Source organism: Chanodichthys erythropterus, chromosome 5, assembly GCF_024489055.1.
Source record: "Chanodichthys erythropterus isolate Z2021 chromosome 5, ASM2448905v1, whole genome shotgun sequence".
Classification (NCBI taxonomy): domain Eukaryota; kingdom Metazoa; phylum Chordata; class Actinopteri; order Cypriniformes; family Xenocyprididae; genus Chanodichthys; species Chanodichthys erythropterus.
In genome coordinates this window covers 25,806,929-25,827,306 of record NC_090225.1, presented here as the reverse complement: position 1 = coordinate 25,827,306, position 20,378 = coordinate 25,806,929, and the positions used below count along the sequence as shown (strand labels likewise).

General features: G+C 36.4%; 1 protein-coding gene across 1 annotated transcript in view; it reads left to right on the top strand.

Moving 5' to 3' along the window:
* mcu (mitochondrial calcium uniporter) overlaps positions 1–20,378 on the top strand; it is a 115,923-nt gene that overhangs the window by 36,334 nt on the left and 59,211 nt on the right. The window contains exon 2 of the mRNA XM_067386719.1: positions 10,508–10,621. Coding sequence (XP_067242820.1) covers positions 10,508–10,621 — 114 coding nt within the window. The remainder of the gene's footprint in view (positions 1–10,507; positions 10,622–20,378) is intronic.

Genomic DNA, 20,378 nt, shown 5'->3' with positions numbered 1-20,378 from the left:
GGACTCTTCTGTCTGGGCAACTCTGGCCCTTGAGAACCACTTTCCTGCAGAGTTTATGTCTGATCAAACTCGCCTGCCTGTAGCTTTCTAGCAATTCTGAAACCTTGATTAGCTTGTTCAGGTGTGTTTAATTAGAGTTGGAGCTAAACTCTGAAGGAGATTGGATCTTGATGGCCAGAATTCCTGCTCCAAAACCTGAAATGGATGAATCAGTTAAGGGAGACATCCAAAAAGTATACTGTTGGTATGTCTCCAGGAACAGGGTTGGGAAACACTTAGAAGTATTCACACAGACTGAGTAGAGGTCATTCCAACAACATGAGAAACAGCGATTTTTCCAACGCAACAAATTTGACTTGCTAACCTCTAGTTATTTAATTGCTATTATTGTGAACTTCCCGCCATGAACAACCAGATTTTGGGTGTCCTTAGCACAAACACTTCAGAACATGCTGCGCACCAAAGTTTAAAACTTAGAATTTAGAGGTTTGTTCCCTTATGCAGTATGTCCTATAGTAATAGTGATGCTTGTAATAGAAACAACAGCTAATAAAAGGAAAGAGTCAGAAAAGAGCGTAACGTCTAGGAGCGCCTTTCATCATTCCAACAAAGTGTACCTTCCTTCCACTGATCCCATATCATTATTACATTTATACTCAAGCTGTGAATGCTGCTTTTATCCTCATTCACGCAGAAGGCATTGATTTTTGCACTCTTTGTTCCAGCAACTGTCCAAAGTGAGATTGCTTTAGATGTGAGAGAATTCTTTCCTACACACACACTCACGCGCGCCACAGTCTCAAGCCATATGATCAGCCTTTTTGGATGTGACATTTGGATGGGAAATTAAACTAAGGCCTGATTCACACTGCACGCAAATGTTTTCCAACACATATTTCAGTGCCCATATTAAAGGTTACAGTTTTCACACTGCCCACTTAGTGCAGTGCTGCGTAGCAGAAGTGTATATAGTTTCTTTTTTGGTTCTGAGCCTTAGCATGATGAGCAATGAAGTGTACTGTAAAATATTCATCATTAACTTTGCAATATAGGTGACATGAACAAAAGATTGTTTTTGAACAACTGAAATCCTATCTTAATACAGTTAAGTCTGGTTTACACTGTATGCAGTTTGGGTTCAGAGTAAATTATTCTGCTGAGACAGCTACTTTACATTTAATAGAGCACATAAAATCTAAAGTTGACAAAGGAGGATTAGTTGGTGCTATATTTTTAGATCTGCATAAAGCCTTTGATACAGTTAACCACGAAGTTCTCCTTTCTAAACTGTCTAACTTTCAGTTCTCATCTGACGCTCTAGCGTGGATATCCTCATATTTATCAAATAGAGAACAATGTGTAAAAAGTCCTGTAACTTACATTATACAATGGGTGTACCCCAAGGATCAGTGTTGGGTCTCTTATTATTCAGTCTTTGTTAATGATCTCCCACAACAGTGTGAAGGGATACAAGTGCAAATGAATGCTGATGGTACCATCAAAACAGCAGAGTTAGCAGCTGAGAAGTTCCATGCTGCTATGGAAAGGATTACACAGTGGCTGGAGCAATCGTGTCTTAGCTTGAATATTGGTAAAACAAAAGGATTGTTTATCTCAAAAACAAAGGTTCAGTCTCCTAATGTTGATATTTTTATAAATGGTGAAAAGATAAAAATAGTTAATGAGTTCAATTATCTTGGTGTAATATTGGATTCAAATCTTAGTTTTAAAAAATGTAAAACATGGTGAGGATTATTAAATATAACTTGGTGAAACTGTGGTTAAGCCCATAAAATCCCTATATAAACAGACTTTAAAAACTTTTGATTTAAAAAAAATCAAACCATTTTCACCACTGTAGGATCTTGGAGAAACATAAATTGAGTTTTGACAGCTATATGCTTTTTTCAAATTTGTGAATGGTTTATACAATTTTAAATGGCTTGGCTCCTTCTGTACTCTGTAACTTTGTTAGTTTTCGTCCTAATAATTCTGTGAGATCCACCAGATCATCATCTATAAGTAATTGTGTTGTTTATTTTCGTCATTCTGCTTTTGGACTAACGTCTTTTGCTGTGAAAGCTACTACTCACTGGAACGGGGTCACATGAGGGTCAGTAATTAATGACAGAATTTTCATTTTGGGGTGAACTAACGCTTTAATTATGCTTTGGGTGTATATGTGGTGTTCTTCATGTCTTACAAATTAGTTTTTAGAATGATCAAGTTTGTAATGTATAATTCTCATTGACTAACTCTTAATAGCCATTCTTTTTACAAGAAGTACTCAATGTAGTGACTCAGATATCACTTTTTTTTTTTTCGTATAGAGCTGGTTTCAAAGCTTTCAAAGAATCAGTTATGTTAGGATCATCATTTTAACTGACTTGCACATCTAACTAGATTGAACCAAATCTGTAGGACAGCAGAAATAGAACTGAAATAATTATTTCTTAATGACTTCTGAAATGATAATGAAGTAAGCATAAGGCACTTTTGTACTAAAAGGTTATTGAATTGTTTGTGCAGTATGAATTTAACCTAAAGATGTTAAATATGTGAAACATAACTGAAACTCAGTGCCTTCTGTGTGCTTTGTCAGAGGATATAAAAGGGTGTAAATCTATTGGTCTTTTTAAACTTAAGTTAAAATCTCTTTTTAAAATTGAATAAACTTTGTAGACATTGACATGGTTGCTGTTTATTTACTTAATTATTTTTGGTCCTGATAGTATGTGTATGTATGTTTTATTGTGTATATATATATTAATTGTGTGTGTTATTTTATGATTTATGTTGACCTGCCAGGGGACTGCTGGTGAAAATGAGTTTTTAGCTAAATCCGGTACAGTGCATGGAATGGAAAAATTGTACATGGTCCCTTTATAAATAAAGTAAAAAATAAAAAATATGCTTTCCATGCAGTGACTAAAATCAGGTGACGTGAACAGTTTATAAGTTTGGGGTCTCTAGGTTTTGTAATCTTCTGTGTAGATTAAATGCTCAACACCCGTAAGATCTTTGTTTATCTTCAGAACACAAATTAAGATGTTTTTGATAAAATCTGATGTTAATATTAAAACCTTAATATTATAAAGCGTCTAGGATACTTTTTGTGTGCCAAAAATAACAAATAAAGTGACTTTATTTAACAATATCTAGTGATGGGCGATTTCAAAACACTGCTTCATAAAGCTTCGACGCTTTACAAAGCTTTTGTTTCGAATCAGTGGTTTGGAGCGCGTATCAAACTGCCAGAGTCACGTGAAGTTTCAAAACGCTTATGCTGTAACGAAGCCTCTTTTACTGAAATCACGGGATCATTGTGGAATAAAGTCGCTATTTTGTTATTTTTGGCGCACAAAAAGTTTTCTCGTCCCTTTAGAATATTAAGGTTGTACCACTGTAGTCACATGAACTGATTTAAATATGTTTTTAGTAAAATTATGGGCATTGAAAAAGGGAGTGTTATTCCTTGTGGATAAACAATGCAGTTAACTTCATAAATCTATCATAGCACTTCATGATAGTGGAATACAGGCCTAAATTAAGAATTTAATGTTTTGCTCCTTTGCTAAAACCGTGGATTTTTTTATGCTATGGTTGGCATTTCTGTGGAATTGCCATATGGAGGACAAAGTTAATTAGATTTTTTGCTGAGAAAATCTCCCAAATATCTCCCAGATACTGAGGCTTGTTCACACCTTGCTATACTAAGTACAAAAAATGCATAGTGCAGCTCTTTCAGACCATAATGTCTCTTGTGTCATGTTCTGTAGGCCTGTAAGCCTCTCTGGGTGTTTAGTTTGCGTGCATGACTTTATTTACCTCTTACTCCTGTTTCTCTCAGTTATGTGTCTGTATTTAGAACTGCTGCACTCTGGTCTTGTGTATCACGGGGGCCTCATAACCACTTGCTCGTGTTTGTATGTCAGGTCATATATTAACTCTAGGTCTGTTACTCCTCTCTAAACCAAAGCAGAACATGACCTCAAAGGGAATCTCATTATGAGAATGTGTTTTCTAAAACTGAGGGGGAGAGTTTTAGGATTATGTCAGAGCATATTTGTTCATTTATTTATTTATTTTTTATCTATAAGAGGCTCTTCCACTGCCCAGATCTCTGAAACATGAAAAAATGAGTTTTATTTTCAGTTAAGATGTTGAATGGCAAACATGCAAAGTTTATAATCTAAGAACCATTAGTGTATTGAGGACCTAAGAGGTTCTCGCAAATGTCTCACTACTGGGTCCATGTCAATTCGTGATGTGTTCATCCCTAATAAATTAGCCTGCAAATCAATATTTAACCAGTTGCTAAGGCAATATTTGTGACTTCACGTTTTGTCACATTAAACTGTGTGACTTTCCTGTGGTCTAAGCTTCCCACAATGATGAAAGAGCTCTATTCTGAACTGAAAGACATTACATAACTGTCAACATCAGACAATTTTCCCCCTGCCTTTGATAGCCAGCGTTTTAGTTACTGGTTATAAAAATATATTTTAGTTGTTTCAACCCCCCCTAAGACACAATTACTTTTCTGTAGGCCTATGTTTAGTCTGCAGATTTTGAATCTGTCATCCTGTGCTCGTGGTCACTGTGTCTACAGGCCTCAAGAGATAAAATGTCCAGAAAATGGCTGTCATTGTGCTGACAAAAGAAAACCAGACAGTTGGATGGCCGTTCTTCTGATCTTTGGGGAGAAACTTGTCATGCTACCGTTAACTGTGACTGGCTTATCAACAGAAATGCACGTGGTTGCTTTATGACAGTTCTGCATTTTGGCGTGAGAGGCAAGATGACAGCACTCTACAGGGCAAAATTCTAAAGCCAGTGACCATGACACATGATATTGAGGTTGATAATGATATTTCAGCCCTTCACAGAGAGATAACTTCATAACTTTGCATTTCTTGGATATCCCGACCTAGTATCTAAAGACACGAGCTGTTTCAGCAGTTTCATGCAGTGATAAGCAGAACTGCTGTGTGAAGATATCTGGTCGTAAACACACAAGAGAAAGAGCAGCTCTCTGTTTTTGCTAGATCAACGTGACTGGAGGGGTGGCAGATAAGATTATTTCTCTATTTTGTGTACAGTTTAAATTGATTTATTAGTCGCACCTCTTAACCGTACCGCCGTTCTTTTTAATATTCTCGCATATTAATCCACGGAGTAAATTTAACAAATCACACCAAGCATGCACTTTTAACCTCAGGTCATCATAAACAATTACCGCCAGTGTACTGGGTTAATTGGAGTCTCACAGCTGAGCATGGCTTTCCAGCAGACCTCTTACTTCATCTGAATGGCTGGCACAATAGATTCACTACATAAACATGCTCCATTACCTTTCATGCAACATAAAACCTTTGAGTTATCAAAAGGACTTCAGCTTTCATTGTCCCAGCATATTTATCTTTTAATGGCTGTTTAATATCTGCAGTCATACAAACAGAAGTACTGCATAGACTTTATGTAGCCCTGCTCCTTTTCAGAACTGCACTCATTGTGTTCAAAACAGATGCTCGAATGCAAAATTCTAAGGATGGCTTACTTCTCTAGCGCATAAGGCCTGTGTAACTGCAGCGCTTTGGGTGACTGTCCTCTGCTGCAACTGTCCTTTTTATATAATGTAATATATGCCCGTGTGCGGAGGTTACTCATTTGTAAGTATTGTGAAGAATTTAAATGGTTGAATTTTTTTTTTCACTGATTATTTACTTTGTATCACTCGCTCCCAGGTGTCTGACATGACTAATTTAACATTAGCATGAAACAGAACTTGCGATAGTCTTTTCTTCCCTACAGTGACTTTTATCTGAGTGAAACAGCTTCTTGAAAAAGAAAAAAATGTAAGGCAGGACTTGATTTTTTCCATTGGGAATTAACTGGATTGTTGTCGCTGCGATCTCGTGCGAGTGACAGGTTGATGGCTATAACAAGTGAATTAGGGCAAATCCAATGATTACTACTTCTCCTGAAACATGGCCTAGTATTGTAAAAACCTGGAAGTTATTTAACCCATTTGTGCCCAAATTTTTCTGAATGGTTTCATACATATAGTCCTGTTAATAGTGTCCTATGTGAACATGTTCTGCATTTATTTTCCCCAGGTTTTTGTTTTTTTTCTTAAAAAATGTGTTTGAATGTGCGGCAACTATAGTTGCCGGTGGGCAAATATGTTGTATGCACCTCTCAATGTAAAATTTGAATAGGAAGAGAACATTTATGCATCTAACTCAAAATAACTGCTTTCAACAGATCAATCAAAGTTGAAGAACATTCAATGTGAACACAAAAAAGCTGCATCTAACTTATAATCTCTTGAATATGAAAACAAAACAAACAACAAATCCATTTGTTTTAAAGTGGTGGAACATAGTGCAGAACAAAGTGCAGCCATTAAGTTGCTCCAACAGAGCATTGTAAATTAAAAAGTTAAATTACATTGTTCATTAGAAAAAATTACATCTATATGTGACCCTGGACCACAAAACCAGTCATAAGTTGCATGGATATATTTGTAGCAATAGCAAACAATACATTGTATGGGTCAAAATTATTGATTTATTTATTTTTTATACCAAAAATCATTAAACATGATCTTTACTTAATATCCTAATTAAGATATTTTGTAAATTTTCTACTGTAAATATATAACAAATAATTTTTATGAGTGGATATACATTGTTAAGGACTTCATTTGGTCAACTTTAAGGCAATTTTCTCAATATTTTGATTTTTTTTTTTTGCACCTTCAGATTCCAGATTTTCAAATAGTTGTATCTTGGCCAAATGTCCTATCATAACAAACCATACATCAATGGAAAGCTTATATATATTCACCTTTCAGATGATGTATAAATCTTAATTTAAAAAAATTGACCATTATTACTGGTTTTGTAGTCCAGGGTCACATATAACAAACAAACTAAAAATAAATAAATTAAAAAATAAATAAATTAACAAATAACACTATATAATATATAACAATATAAAATATTATGAAAGCAAAAAGCACTAAATAAGACAAATAACCTTGATTTATTAACCCATTAAACACAGTATACCCCATGATATATGTACTTACAAGTCATTTGCCCACCGGCAACTATAGTTGCCGCTTGGACATTTTGGCAAAAAACTATAGATCTCTTGTAAGATTTGTTTTGTTTGGATGATTCTAGAGACCCTCATGATTACGTAGATATATATATGTCAACAAAAAATTCCTAATATTAATATGAAAATTACTTTTATTTGGGAGGGTTTGCCTTTGCTATGCTTCCTGGAAGTAGGGGTTGGAAATTGACAGCCTCATGTCACAGGAAGGAAGTGAATACCTTTTTTTTGTTCTTGAAATCCTTTATTTGGATGTTTTCTTGCATGTCATTGAGAAATAAAACATGGAAAACATCTAGAAAAAAACTTACAAAAGGAAAATGACAACCATACACTGCGGCAACTATAGTTGCCGGTGGGCTAACCAATCAGATTAGTGCCTGGCAGATTGAGAGTGTTTGCCATTTTTTGAGTGCAGTATCCATCAGATGGTCAGTCAAAAGACTGTAAGTGTGATGCCTAATGGTTGAGACTACAAGAAACTCCTTGACTGCTGTATTATAAGTGGATGTTGCAAAAGTAATGGAGGTTTTGATGAGACGATCTGAAGAAGGGATATCCTCATAGCTTTCAAAGGGTAGGGATAATTGCCGCTGTCATGGATGAGTGGATGAGAGGTTCACTCATGCCTGAGACTGTGTCAGTTCAACAAAATGATTTAGTTGCTCGCATTGACTGCCCTGTCACTACTTCCCGCTTAAACGCTGGTGACACAACGTGTTTGAAATCCCATCACTGGCTCTGCATATGCAGGCCTGTTATTTTCTCTCTATTACTTTCTTCTCGTTCCTGAGGTGATGGACATGACACCTTTTATCTATCACTCTGGGAACTGTACAGATACACTGCAGAAGTGGAGAGTGAGATCTATGGGCTTGGTGCCTGCATTAACTTAAGATAAGAGCTTTGCAGACATTTGAGTCCTTGACCCTGTTCAACCTGTGCTAAACCTCGCCTACATATTCCCTCACGCCCACACGCCGTCCCCTGCTGCTTTCTGCCTCTTTGATGCGACATACCACCTGCATCTGTCTGCAATACCGAGCTTTTGCATTATTAATTTGTAATGTGTGTAACTGTCTGTAATTGGATAGGGAACAGCTGCTATATGATGAGTAAAATGAAAGGATGTGTATTTGCTATGGTTGTATCGGTTAAATTCCAGTTTGTATCAGTAAATACTTGGTACACTGCAATAATTTGCCGAATTGATATTGCAGATATTTGTTTTTCCAAGAGCCCATTTTACTACACTTTACTTATAAACACATGGCAATATACAATTATGGACAAAAAATTAGCTTTCTCTGAAATATTTCTGTTCTCTCTCTATAGAGTGCTGCAATGATGGCATATTTTTTGTAGGCCAACCTAGAAGTAGCATTTTGGTCCCCAAACAAAAAACCCAATAGGATTTATCCGTTAGCTTTTGGATTGTTGCAGAAACTAAGTTCTGCGACCAACAAAAGTTTATGATTCATACTCCGTTTGTTCATCATGACAGTCATCACAAATTAACCCAATTTTGAATCCTCAATACAATCACCAGAAGCAAAAAGCTAAACGTAGGCTATAAACAAATGAACGCATGAGGCTGTGAAAGTGGACTAACTTCAGGAGGGAAGTGTGTGTTAAAATGCTTTTGGCCTACAAATATATGTCATCCCTTAGCTCCTATCTATCTATCTATCTATCTATCTATCTATCTATCTATCTATCTATCTATCTATCTATCTATCTATCTATCTATCTATCTATCTAATCTATCTAATCTATCTAATCTATCTATCTATCTATCTATCTATCTATCTATCTATCTATCTATCTATCTATCTATCTATCTATCTATCTATCTATCTATCTGTCTGTCTGTCTATCTGTCTATCTGTCTATCTGTCTATCTGTCTATCTGTCTATCTGTCTATCTATCTGTCTATCTATCTGTCTATCTATCTGTCTATCTATCTGTCTATCTATCTGTCTATCTATCTGTCTATCTATCTGTCTATCTATCTGTCTATCTATCTGTCTATCTATCTGTCTAATCTATCTGTCTAATCTATCTAATCTTACATACACAGTACAGTCCAAAAGTGTGGAACCACTAAGATTTGTAATGTTTTTAAAAGAAGTTTCGTCTGCTCACCAAGGCTACATTTATTTAATTAAAAATACAGTAAAAACAGTAATATTGTGAAATATTAATGCAATTTAAAATACCTGTTTTCTATTTGAATATATTTCACAAAGTAATTTATTACTGTTATGGCAAAGCTGAATTTTCAGCATCATTACTCCAGTCTTCAGTGTCACATGATCCTTCAGAAATCATTCTAATATGCTGATCTGCTGCTCAAGAAACATTTAATGTGTACAATTGTACAACATATTTGTGTACAATATTTTGTTTCATTATTATTTGATGAATAGAAAGTTCAAAAGAACAGTGTTTATCTGAAATCTAATCTTTTGTAACATTATAAATGTCTTTACTGCCACTTTTGATTGATTTAATGCATCCTTGCTGAATAAAAGTATTAATTTCTTTAATTTCTTTTCAAAAAAATAAAAATAAAAATTCTTACTGACCCCAAACTTTTGAACGGTAGTGTATAATGGTACAGTAGCTTTGTATTTCAGATAAATGCTGTTCTTTTGAACTTTCTATTCATCAAGGAATCCTGAAAAAAAATGTTTGTTTTCAACATTGAAAATAATCGTAAATGTTTATTGAGCAGCAAATCAGCATATTAGAATGATTTCTGAAGGATCATGTGACACTGAAGACTGGAGTAACGATGCTGAGAATTCAGCTTTGCATCACAGGAATAAATTACTTTCTCAAATATATATAAATAGTACACAGTTATTTTAAATTGTAATAATATTTCACAATATTACTGTTTTTTACTGTATTTTTAATTAAATAAATGTAGCCTTGGTGAGCAGACGAAACTTCTTTTAAAAGCATTAAAAAACTTAATGGTTCCAAACTTTTGGACTGTACTGTGTATATACACACACACACGTTTGTTTTTGTGAATTGTGGGGACATTCCATAGGCGTGCGTGATAGTTTTTATACTGTACAAACCATATTTTCTATCGACCTTGATAGGTTGTGCTAACTGACCTTCAAACTGGTCAGTTAGCAGCAAATAATACCCACCTTACTAGTGTTAATATGCTATCTTATAGAACAGCGTTTTTGCAGTAACGTCACAACTCAGCAAATCATGTATCATATAGAATTTCAAGTTTACATTACAGCTTTGCATTGTCATTCATGTGTTTATTTCCACTTCAAGGGCACATTATTTTATGTTCTTGAATGTCACATTTTCAGAGATTGATATTCTATATTTCCTCCTTTCCTGCAGGAGGCGCTGTCCATTTCCCTTGCAAGTCACCAGACTGTCAGGAGAGCACACGGTCTGAGAACAGGTGCCAGGTCTGCTGTCTTCTGCCACCCCAGTGCCACTCTGACAGCCCAGGTGAGTGTTTCACACATTATTTATTCACAGTCTGAGCTACTGTGCATTGCAGCGCTTGAGAAATGTTTTTAAGCCCTGTCCCAAATGCTGATCATAAGCCCTCTCAGTCTCTAAATATGTAATGTAACATCATATATACTGTTGAATGCCAGCCTGCACCAGTGAACTTGAATTCACCATCTGGCTGGAAATCCATATCAAGTGCACCATTTGTGAATGTTTCCCCAGAGAGTGATATTTCCTGTTTCTTGCTCCAGCCAAAATTTATAAATTTTTATTTTTGTTGAAGCTATTACAGTCTTAACTACTATAAACTTAATATGAAGGTTAACTATTTTTGAGGTAAAACTTTCTTATTCCTTGTGGAGGAGCAGTTGGTTATGCGTAATTCTATGGGTGCTAGGGAGCTCAGCTCAGTAAAGACTAATTGCATCATGTTGCATGATAGTTGCGTCACATCCTTTCCGTTCATTTCCCTTTCTGATCTTCTCATGCAGTCGTTGTATATTTGAAACATTTATTTAATTTTTTTTTATACATTTAAATAAATATACTTTTATTATTAATTATTTCCAGGTTGTTTTTACGAACAACATTTATGAAGGACAGAAAAGAATGACTACAATTTTTACCTATGGTAATAAACAGCATGACATAGATGCAGTCCACAGACATGAAAGCATAATTGACCCCATTTACATTCTTACTGCACTTTCCGGACTTATTTTGCTCAATCTATCAGGGCACAACATTACTCTAAAACAAAAAAGAAGGTCTTTCATCAATTTATTTATTTGACACACAATCTTTTAAAGGATTCTCCATTTTGATAGTGTGTGCGAACACACTACGACACCTCACAAACAACGACCCTAGCTAGTGTTGACACTGTAATGGAGGCCAGCTAGTGGAAGCTCAAGAGGCGCTAGCGCTGATACTAGAGACTCCGGTCTTTAGTGTCCTTGTTATTATGCCCCCTTCCCATGCCAGAGATGCCCGCACAGAGCGTGGGACGGACGGGTTACATTGGTGCCGTGAACCGCATGGGAGTGAGGTTTAGGGCGGTGAGTGTAACGGAATCCTGCTAGTAAGAGCTGTCCGTGTAAACCTCACTCCCCTGATCTCAAGAGGCACACTAGAGGCTGAAGCTAGACACTGTGGTCTTTAGCATCTTTGATAGTGTGTCCGCCTCCCATGCTAGAGACGCAGAAGCGGGGCGATTAGGACCGGAGAGGTTACAACACCTTGTGTGTAAAATTCAAGGCTCATGTGAGCTGAGTGTGGTTGGAAAAAGCCCAAAGTATACTTTGGTTTTTATGTGTACATAAGGATGTGCATACAGTGTGCGTGACACAAATTTCATCATGTGAATGTGTTACAAGGCTTTGAAAGGCTGTGTCTTCACATGCATGCATATTTTCTCACAGGATTTTGTGAAACTGTGGTTGATGGACGGTGCATGCTGTCTCATGTTGACTTTGTTAATAAAAAAAATATATATATAAAAAATAGGTTTGAGTGTTTATCTCTAATGAATGATGATTCTGACTTAATGATTCCCAGAGGTTTTATTTTGCCATGCTGGTGAAGAGCAATCCCAGCATAATCGAATTGATGTCTCCTGTAGTAGCATTCTTTAGCATGATCATTTCATCCTGGTTTTTATTCATTGTAATTCCCTTTGACAGGAGATCAATTCAGTTAAATCTGCCTGGAGAAACATTAGAATTGGCTTTTTCTTCAACACTAGTTTGGTTTGCAAAACCAGTGAGGCGTACACATGATATTAAAACATCCCTGTAAGGGAAAGTGTTCACATATTTCAAATAGGGATGCATATCTTCTTCCTGCCAGTGTCTGTGACATGAAAAATGTATGATCAGAGGAGAATATTTGTTGTGTGAGTGCTCGCCATGCTTCTTGTTGGTGCATTAGGATGATTCTGTGTGTGTGTGTGTGTGTGTGTGTGTTTTGATTTTTGAAATTGAAAATGGGACTTTTCTAAAGGTCACACTTTTTTCCAAGTGTTGCGTGTGAAATGGAGGCGTTCTCTTTCTTACCCGAGGGATTTGATGAAGGAATAGATTATATCGCATTATCAACCTCTTTAGGATAGTAGAGAGAGAGAGAGTGCCAAGACTTTTTCTCTCTCTCCTTTCACCTTTTTCTCTCAAGCTGTGTCCTTACTGCTGCAGAGTGCATGTTTTTATAGAAAGAAAAGAGCATGTATGAAAAAGTATTAGGTCCAGTGGCATGCCTGGTTTAAACCTCTTTAAAGTCAGTGAAACCCATTTTAGTTCTGTAATCTGATGTATTTCCAAGTGAAACAGGATATTGGAGACAGTATAAAGGCCCTGATATACTCACTGCGAATTTCTTTTTCGTTCTTCGCTCTGGGATAAAAAGAAGTCTGAAATACCTGAGCAGCGGACCTGCTGGTGAACATTCTGACGCTGCTGAGAGTGATGTTTAAATGAATATGAATATGAGTTTGCTTCCAAAATGCTATAAATCCATTTTGATTAATTTGAGTAAAAATGTGTTTTCTATACTAAGAAAGTGGCAAGATGAAAACCACTATTTTCTGTTTCACATAGCATCTTTTGGTTATAAAAATATTAAAAATTCAAATCTAGATTTTGATTTTCAAAGGTTTTTTATAAAAACTGATTATTTTTTTCCCCAAAATTCAATAAATCCATGACACGTTTTGAAATTAATGCTAATGCATAATGCATAATGCAATTAATCCATCAATATAAAAGTCATATTGAAAATACACAACAAAGTAAGTTGATTCACATATATGACAGCCTCTGAACTTTGTCAATACTAACCTTATATACAGGCATTTGACTAAAAAATACATTCAGTTGTCGCTCCCAGAATTAATTCAACGAGTCATCTTCTTAAAGGTGCCCTAGAATTAAAAATTGAATTTACCTTGGCATATTTAAATAACAAGAGTTCAGTACATGGAAATGACATACAGTGAGTCTCAAACTCCATTGTTTCCTCCTTCTTATATAAGTCTCATTTGATTAAAAGACCTCCAAAGAACAGGCGAATCTCAACATAACACCGACTGTTACGTAACAGTCGGGATCATTAATATGTACGCCCCCAATATTTGCATATGCCAGCCCATGATCAAGGCATTACACAAGGGCAGGCAGTAACATCTGGAGCAGCACAGCTGAATGTACTGTTAAATGTGGTTAAAGTTACCATCGTTTATTACTGTATTCACGGAGTCAAGAGCCGTCGCTATTTTCATTATTAAACACTTGCAGACTGTATAATGCATAAACACATCTTCATTCTTTATAAATCTCTCTAACAGTGTGTAATGTTAGCTTTAGCCACAGAGCACAGCCTCAAACTCATTCAGAATCAAATGTGAACATCCAAATAAATACAATACTCACATGACCCGAAGCATGTATGCAGCATGCATGACGAACATTTTGTAAAGTTCCATTTCAGGGTTATATTAACTGTGTGAACTTTGTTTATGCACTGTATTATAGTCGAGAGCTCGGGGGCAAGGAGCGCGAGGATTTAAAGGGGCCGCAGCCTGAATCGGTGCATATTTAATGATGCCCCAAAATAGGCAGTTAAAAATTAATTAAAAAAAATCTATGGGGTATTTGGAGTTCACAGACACATTCAGGGGACACCTTAGTCTTATATTACATCTTGTGAAAAAAAAATGTTCTAGGGCACCTTTAAAGTTATAAATTAATTATGTGTCTGTTTGTAATTACCGATTAAAGAGTATCTGGCTCCACCGCACGGTTAAAATAAAAACACATTTGCCGAGTACATTGGTATTAAAAACGGCTTTTAAAAACTGTTCATGATTCAGTTTTGGGGACCGTGACAGCCGGCATTTTTCCTCCTCCTGACTCGAGTGCCACATCTTCTTAATCTCCTCGCATAAATGATTATATTTCGATGACTTACATTTCTTCCTCACCGCAGAAACCACCACAGGTTCATCAATGCCGTCAAAATGATAATTTTTTCTGTTTTTGTTGATCACAAAGTACAAAGTAGATAAGGAAAACTAGGATGCCAGGTGTATTCAGAGCGCTGCCATTATGGTTTACTGTGCGTGGAATGGTGCGCTGTGATTGGTTGAATGGTTATATCGCATTCTGCAGAGAAGGGAGACTGGCGTTTGTCACGTTTTGGAAAGAAAGGGAGAAAACATGACAGAATAACACGACAGATATCGCATTTTGCGCAAAATTAATGACTTTTCAGTACCGACCAGATACAATACTGATTTTGGCGGAAACAAATTTATTTTATTTTTTTTTAAATGCCGTTTATCGTGTTTTGGAACCGAACATTCATATGTGCTGTGTGCTTTCCTTTCAATAACAAAATGAACACACAACAAAAATGACAGTGGTGAGAACAGCAGTTAAGCAAGCATCTGATCATAGTGGTGTTGAAGTTTGCATGAAGTCTGCAATTTGACACTCCAGTCATGTAACTTTTATTTATATACCACTGTATACAATAGACGGTATAAAAATAAGCAGTTTGTCTATCCACACATGGTGTGTCACAGCTACAACACAAAATCAATCACAAATTGCAAGTGAATTGCGAAACGGCAGTGCATTTTACATACATACAAAGAAATCGATAAGTACATAATCAAACTGATGTACTTATTTATCTACACAGTTCACAGTTTGAAAGTTATTTTCAAGATCTTAAAAGATCTCCATTGTTGCTTTCATTGTCTATTAAAGTCATGCACAGTGATATATAAACTCAAATGAAACCATTGTAATATCATACAAATCACAACTGGTATCTGAGCTGTCAGCTGTGATGCTGCAGAAATAGAAACATCCCAAAAATAGAATCCTCTCTCGCACAAACTCTGATTAACATAGAAAAGATACATTTTATTGTGTGCTGCATCTGGTTACAACACTGTGTAACATATACTGGAGGAAATATTGTAAAGTTGGGTTAGGTTTTGGTGATTGAGATTTGATTGGATGGTGAGGAGGTAAAGCATTATAGGCTATGAAATTGGTTAATAGTATGTTTCCCCGCCCACATGGCCTCAGTTATATCAGCAGAATAGTTGAAACCAGTCGCATGGTTGCAGCTTATCCAAGGGCGTGAGATTGAGGCGGGAATCCAAAAGGTTTTTAATAATCTGAAAAAGATTTTTCCATGATAAAGAATCTGTGCATTGGAAAGTTTCCTTTGATATTAAAGGTTCTTAATGCAACCACTGATGCAAATAAGGAACCTTTCTTTTGAAGAGTATATCTGACCAATAGCAGATGGAGGAAACATTGTTGCAAATAATCATTATTTTTTGAGTAAATTACACATGGCACCTTTACTTTAACTTGAGCTCCATAAGATTTTCTTTACATTGTTGTTCTGAGAGTAGTTGACCTAAAAGAGAACAGGCGGTTGAAGAACAACCCCTTGCTGCAGTACTGAGAATGCAACACGTTTGTGCTAGGATGTTTCAGAACAATGATGCATGAAATAGAGTTTGCATGGCTAGAGGGTCTGCGTTCATATACTTGAGTAGATGATAGGCTCAGAGGTTTATTCAAATGATAGCTGTCATTGAGTTATTTTCCCAGTCTGTATTATGCAAAAATTGTTTAATGAGCTTGTACAAATGTATGAACTTGGTTGTTCCACAGTGTATTTCCCTATTAAACAATATCAAAAGATTAGGCAATATTTTGACTAAATTTATGTTCTGGTACATTGTATAACCTAATTAATAAATCTCTTCAAGGCTGCATGTCTCACTCGACGTCTCTGTCTGTCTCTCTCGCTGTCTCTCTCTCTGTCTCTCCCTGCATTGCTGTATTGAGGGTCAGACGCTGCATCGATTGCCCTGAGCTGCAGCTCTCTTCCTCCACTGACAGGTTATCTCTCAGAGAGTGAGAGAGAGCTGTACTCAGCATTATTCTCCTACGGCTGTGATTTATCTTTCTCTCACATGCACAGGCACAAACAGATTGGGAATTACCACAACAAACAACATGTCACTTTGAGAGTGGTGCCGGATTGGTTAACTGATACAGCCAGAAAAGATGGAGGAATAGCTGTTGTGCTGCATTAAGAGAAAAAAAAAAAAAAAAAACGGCAACTGTGGTTGCCAGAACTTTTACCGTAAAAAATATGGTAGCAACGTTTTAGGTTTTACGGGACAACACTTTACGGTCTATTTTGCAGTTCAAAACTGTATAATTTAAAGGTTTATATTGTAATAGTTATGGTTCATAACTGTTAATTTTACACACTGCAAAAAAAACAAAACATTAAATTTACGGTAAAAACACATTTCATTAACTGATATGTTAATTTACCAACCTATTGAAGTACTAATATCTGTTTTCTACCTACAACCACCAAACACAGTGGTGATGAGAGTCACATGATTAATCCAAGTTCATCACAAGCTGAGAAGGAACAACACTAATATATAGAAGGTGCACACAGTGTCATTCACACAAACACTAAACACCATCATGGTAACACAAATGAAATTTTAAAAATGCAGCAAACATTAATTTAACAACATTAGATGTAACATTTAACCCTAATGTACATAACTGATTAGACAAAAACTAAGAAAAACTAGGAAGAAACAGAGTTGTTTCAACAAAAATACATCAAATGTGAAGTGTAACGCAGGGAATTGTCGGAATCTTCGAGACGTTTTTTGACGCAAACATAAATAATCTGTTAAAATCATATATATATATAAAATTGGTTATTAAAAACAATATCCATCAATCTCGTGAGTGTGAAATCTCTCTATTGTTCTAGGATGCAGTCTTTCCTGAGAGATTTTGAAATATATACTACAGTTTTAGTTTCTTATTGAAAATCAGTGGACATGCATATGGACTGTAGTCAAATCGCCATCCATTCATTTCACTCTGATTCAAGTCATTCACACATTCCATTTTGTTTTTGTGCTTTTTTTTCCTGTCTGTGGGGAAGCAATATCAGAAATGTGCAGCTGCACACACTTGCAGCTTAGAGGGACCACTGCTCTCTTCAGCCACATCTGCAATGGTCTTCCACAATTTCCTCTATGGCAGAAGCCAGTTTTTCAACACTCGATTGTTATCGTTCATAAACGTGCATGCAGACACTCTGCCTAATAAGAGAATAGCAACTCTCGCTTGGACTGAATTATCCTGTCATTCTTCAGAAGTGTATGCCATGAGCAGACGTGCTGCAGTGCTGCAGTCCAGAGAGTCGTCCTATCAGAAACACCATTTAATAAGATCCCTTTATGTGCCATGCCAACTCTGATAGACTTGCTCACAGTGTCACTACTGCCTGTATCAGAGTCATTTCCTTATTGTCTGTGTTCTCCAGATTTAGACGGTACTAGTTTATTGTCAGATCAGTTAATATGATCAAATGAACCTAGAACAATTCCTTTTATAACTCACAACAGAAGTTTACAGTTTCAATTAAATGTATTAAAAAATGGATGAAAAAATGTGCAATATTGTGTGACTCTGACTGTCAGAGCAGCTCTGGAGATGAAGTTCCCAGGGAAAGCATGGCAAGATAAAATGCATACCTTAAATGCAACGAAAGTCACTTTGGATAAAAGCATCTGCCAAGTGCATAAATGTAAATGTAAATATTTTTCATTGACGTGTCTTGATTCTAATCTCAGACATCTGTGTTGTCCTCCCATAACTTTCAGAATCAAATTATCGAATGTAATTTTGGTGTCCTCTGAGGAATCTAATCTCATTCAGATAGGAATTGTGGTATATTGCTTTTTCACAATGCTTCTCATTTATTCTGACCTTCAGCAAACTGCACCCCAACTAAAGCTGAATTTCCTCTTCTCCTTTTGTTATGGATTTAGACCTTTTGCCAACTTCCTGGGCAAATTAAGAGTTGTTTGTGTGGCATCACATTCTTTGTTTCTTATTTTAAACATAACCCTGACAATTTAGTGAGACTGGTGCTTAAAACCAACTTCCAATCAGGTATGTATGGAGCCCCTAAAGCAAGGGTGGGGAACGTTGATCCTGGAGGGCCGTTGTCCTGCAGAGTTTAGCTCGAAACCTGAAAAATACACTCACCTGCCTGTAACTTTATTCAGAGATTGTATATTATAGGGAGATGAGAGGGTCTGTATCTCTTACCATTGGAGAAATCGTAACGGCTAACTAAATCACGTGCTCATCTCTCAGCCTATCGTGTAACGAAAGTATTGTTTGGTGCAAAACATGCTGAAGATTAGCAAACAGGCTGTCGATTAATTAAATGATTAGCTATTTCCCCACAAAAGCTGTTTAATCAGCATAGTGAAGCCTCTCATCCATTGGCATCCATTCAAAAAAACAGCCTCTGGTCTCCTTCCCTGCATACCGCTGGGGCGGAGTGTTAGCATTAGCCGTTACGCTTTTTTGGCTAAAGGTTGCAGGCTTGCCTTCCAGTGGCTTTGCTTTAGTAATCCTAAAGACCTTGATTAGCTTCAGGTGTGTTTAATTAGGGTTGGACCTAAACTCTGCAGGACAATGGCCCTTCAGAATCAACTATTGCGTGCTCACTAGTTTCTCATCCAATGTGCACGTGGAAAGTTTCACAGGATTTTTTGCGTGCTCGCTCATTGTAGTTTCAGGTTTATTTATACTATAACCTATTTCCTTTGTGTGTCACTGCCATCTTACTATGAAGAAAACAAGAGCATGGATGCACATGAATTAGAGATCTACCTTTTGTCAGAGCAGAACTTCTAATATCAAGGCCTTATGTCCACTTCAACACATTCTCTGTGGCGGCTGAGAAACCTCACCACGAAATGGGCTGATGGTGCAATACGGCTGTGCGCATTTTCCTATGTGCCAAATTTCAGTAAAAAGTGCAAACAATTTGGATTTCGTTCATATTTCAAGGCCTTATGTCCACTTATGTCCCTAATGAATTTATCTCTGTGGTGGCTGAGAAACCGTGCCTCGAAATGGGCTGGTGGCACAATAGGCGGGTCAGTGTGCATCGACATAGATGCTAAGTTCAGTTGTTCATAAAAAAAAAAAAAAGGTACAGTAAAAAGTGCTCTAAATGTGGATTTTGTTAGAGCAGTTCAAGTACTAGGCTGAATCCAGCTACTTATTCGTTTGTCACTTTTATATAATGTGATGCTTCCTAAAGTCCTCTATGTCTATGTTCGCAATAAGCGCTGTTAGAACTGAATAAAGAAATTATAAATTTCTTTCATAACCTGTAATGATTAAAGTTTTAAATCCACGAATTTGAATTTTTAGCACATTTTACTGTCAATATTTTTAAAATGGCCGTTAACATTTTATTTGGGACAATATAAATATACTGCCCTAACCAAATCCAAATTTTGAACACTTTTTACTGTACCAGTCTTTTTTTTTTTTTTTTTTTTTTATGAACCCTTGAGCTTGGAAAATAGGACAATGCATGCAGTCATATTGCACCATCATTTCATGGCGCGTTTTCTCAGCTGCCACAAAGGATGCGTTAAAGTGGACATAAGGCCTTGATATTAAAGGTACTGCCCTAACAAAAGCCAAATTTTGAGGAAATAGATCTGTATTAATTCATGCGCAACCATGCTCTTGATTCTTCGTAGTAAGAAGGCAGCGACTCTCAACGGAAGTTACAGTACAAACCGGAAATTGTAACATGTGAGCGTGCAAAAGTCCTGTGCACATGAACAAAGTTTCTCACTAAAGTCTGTATA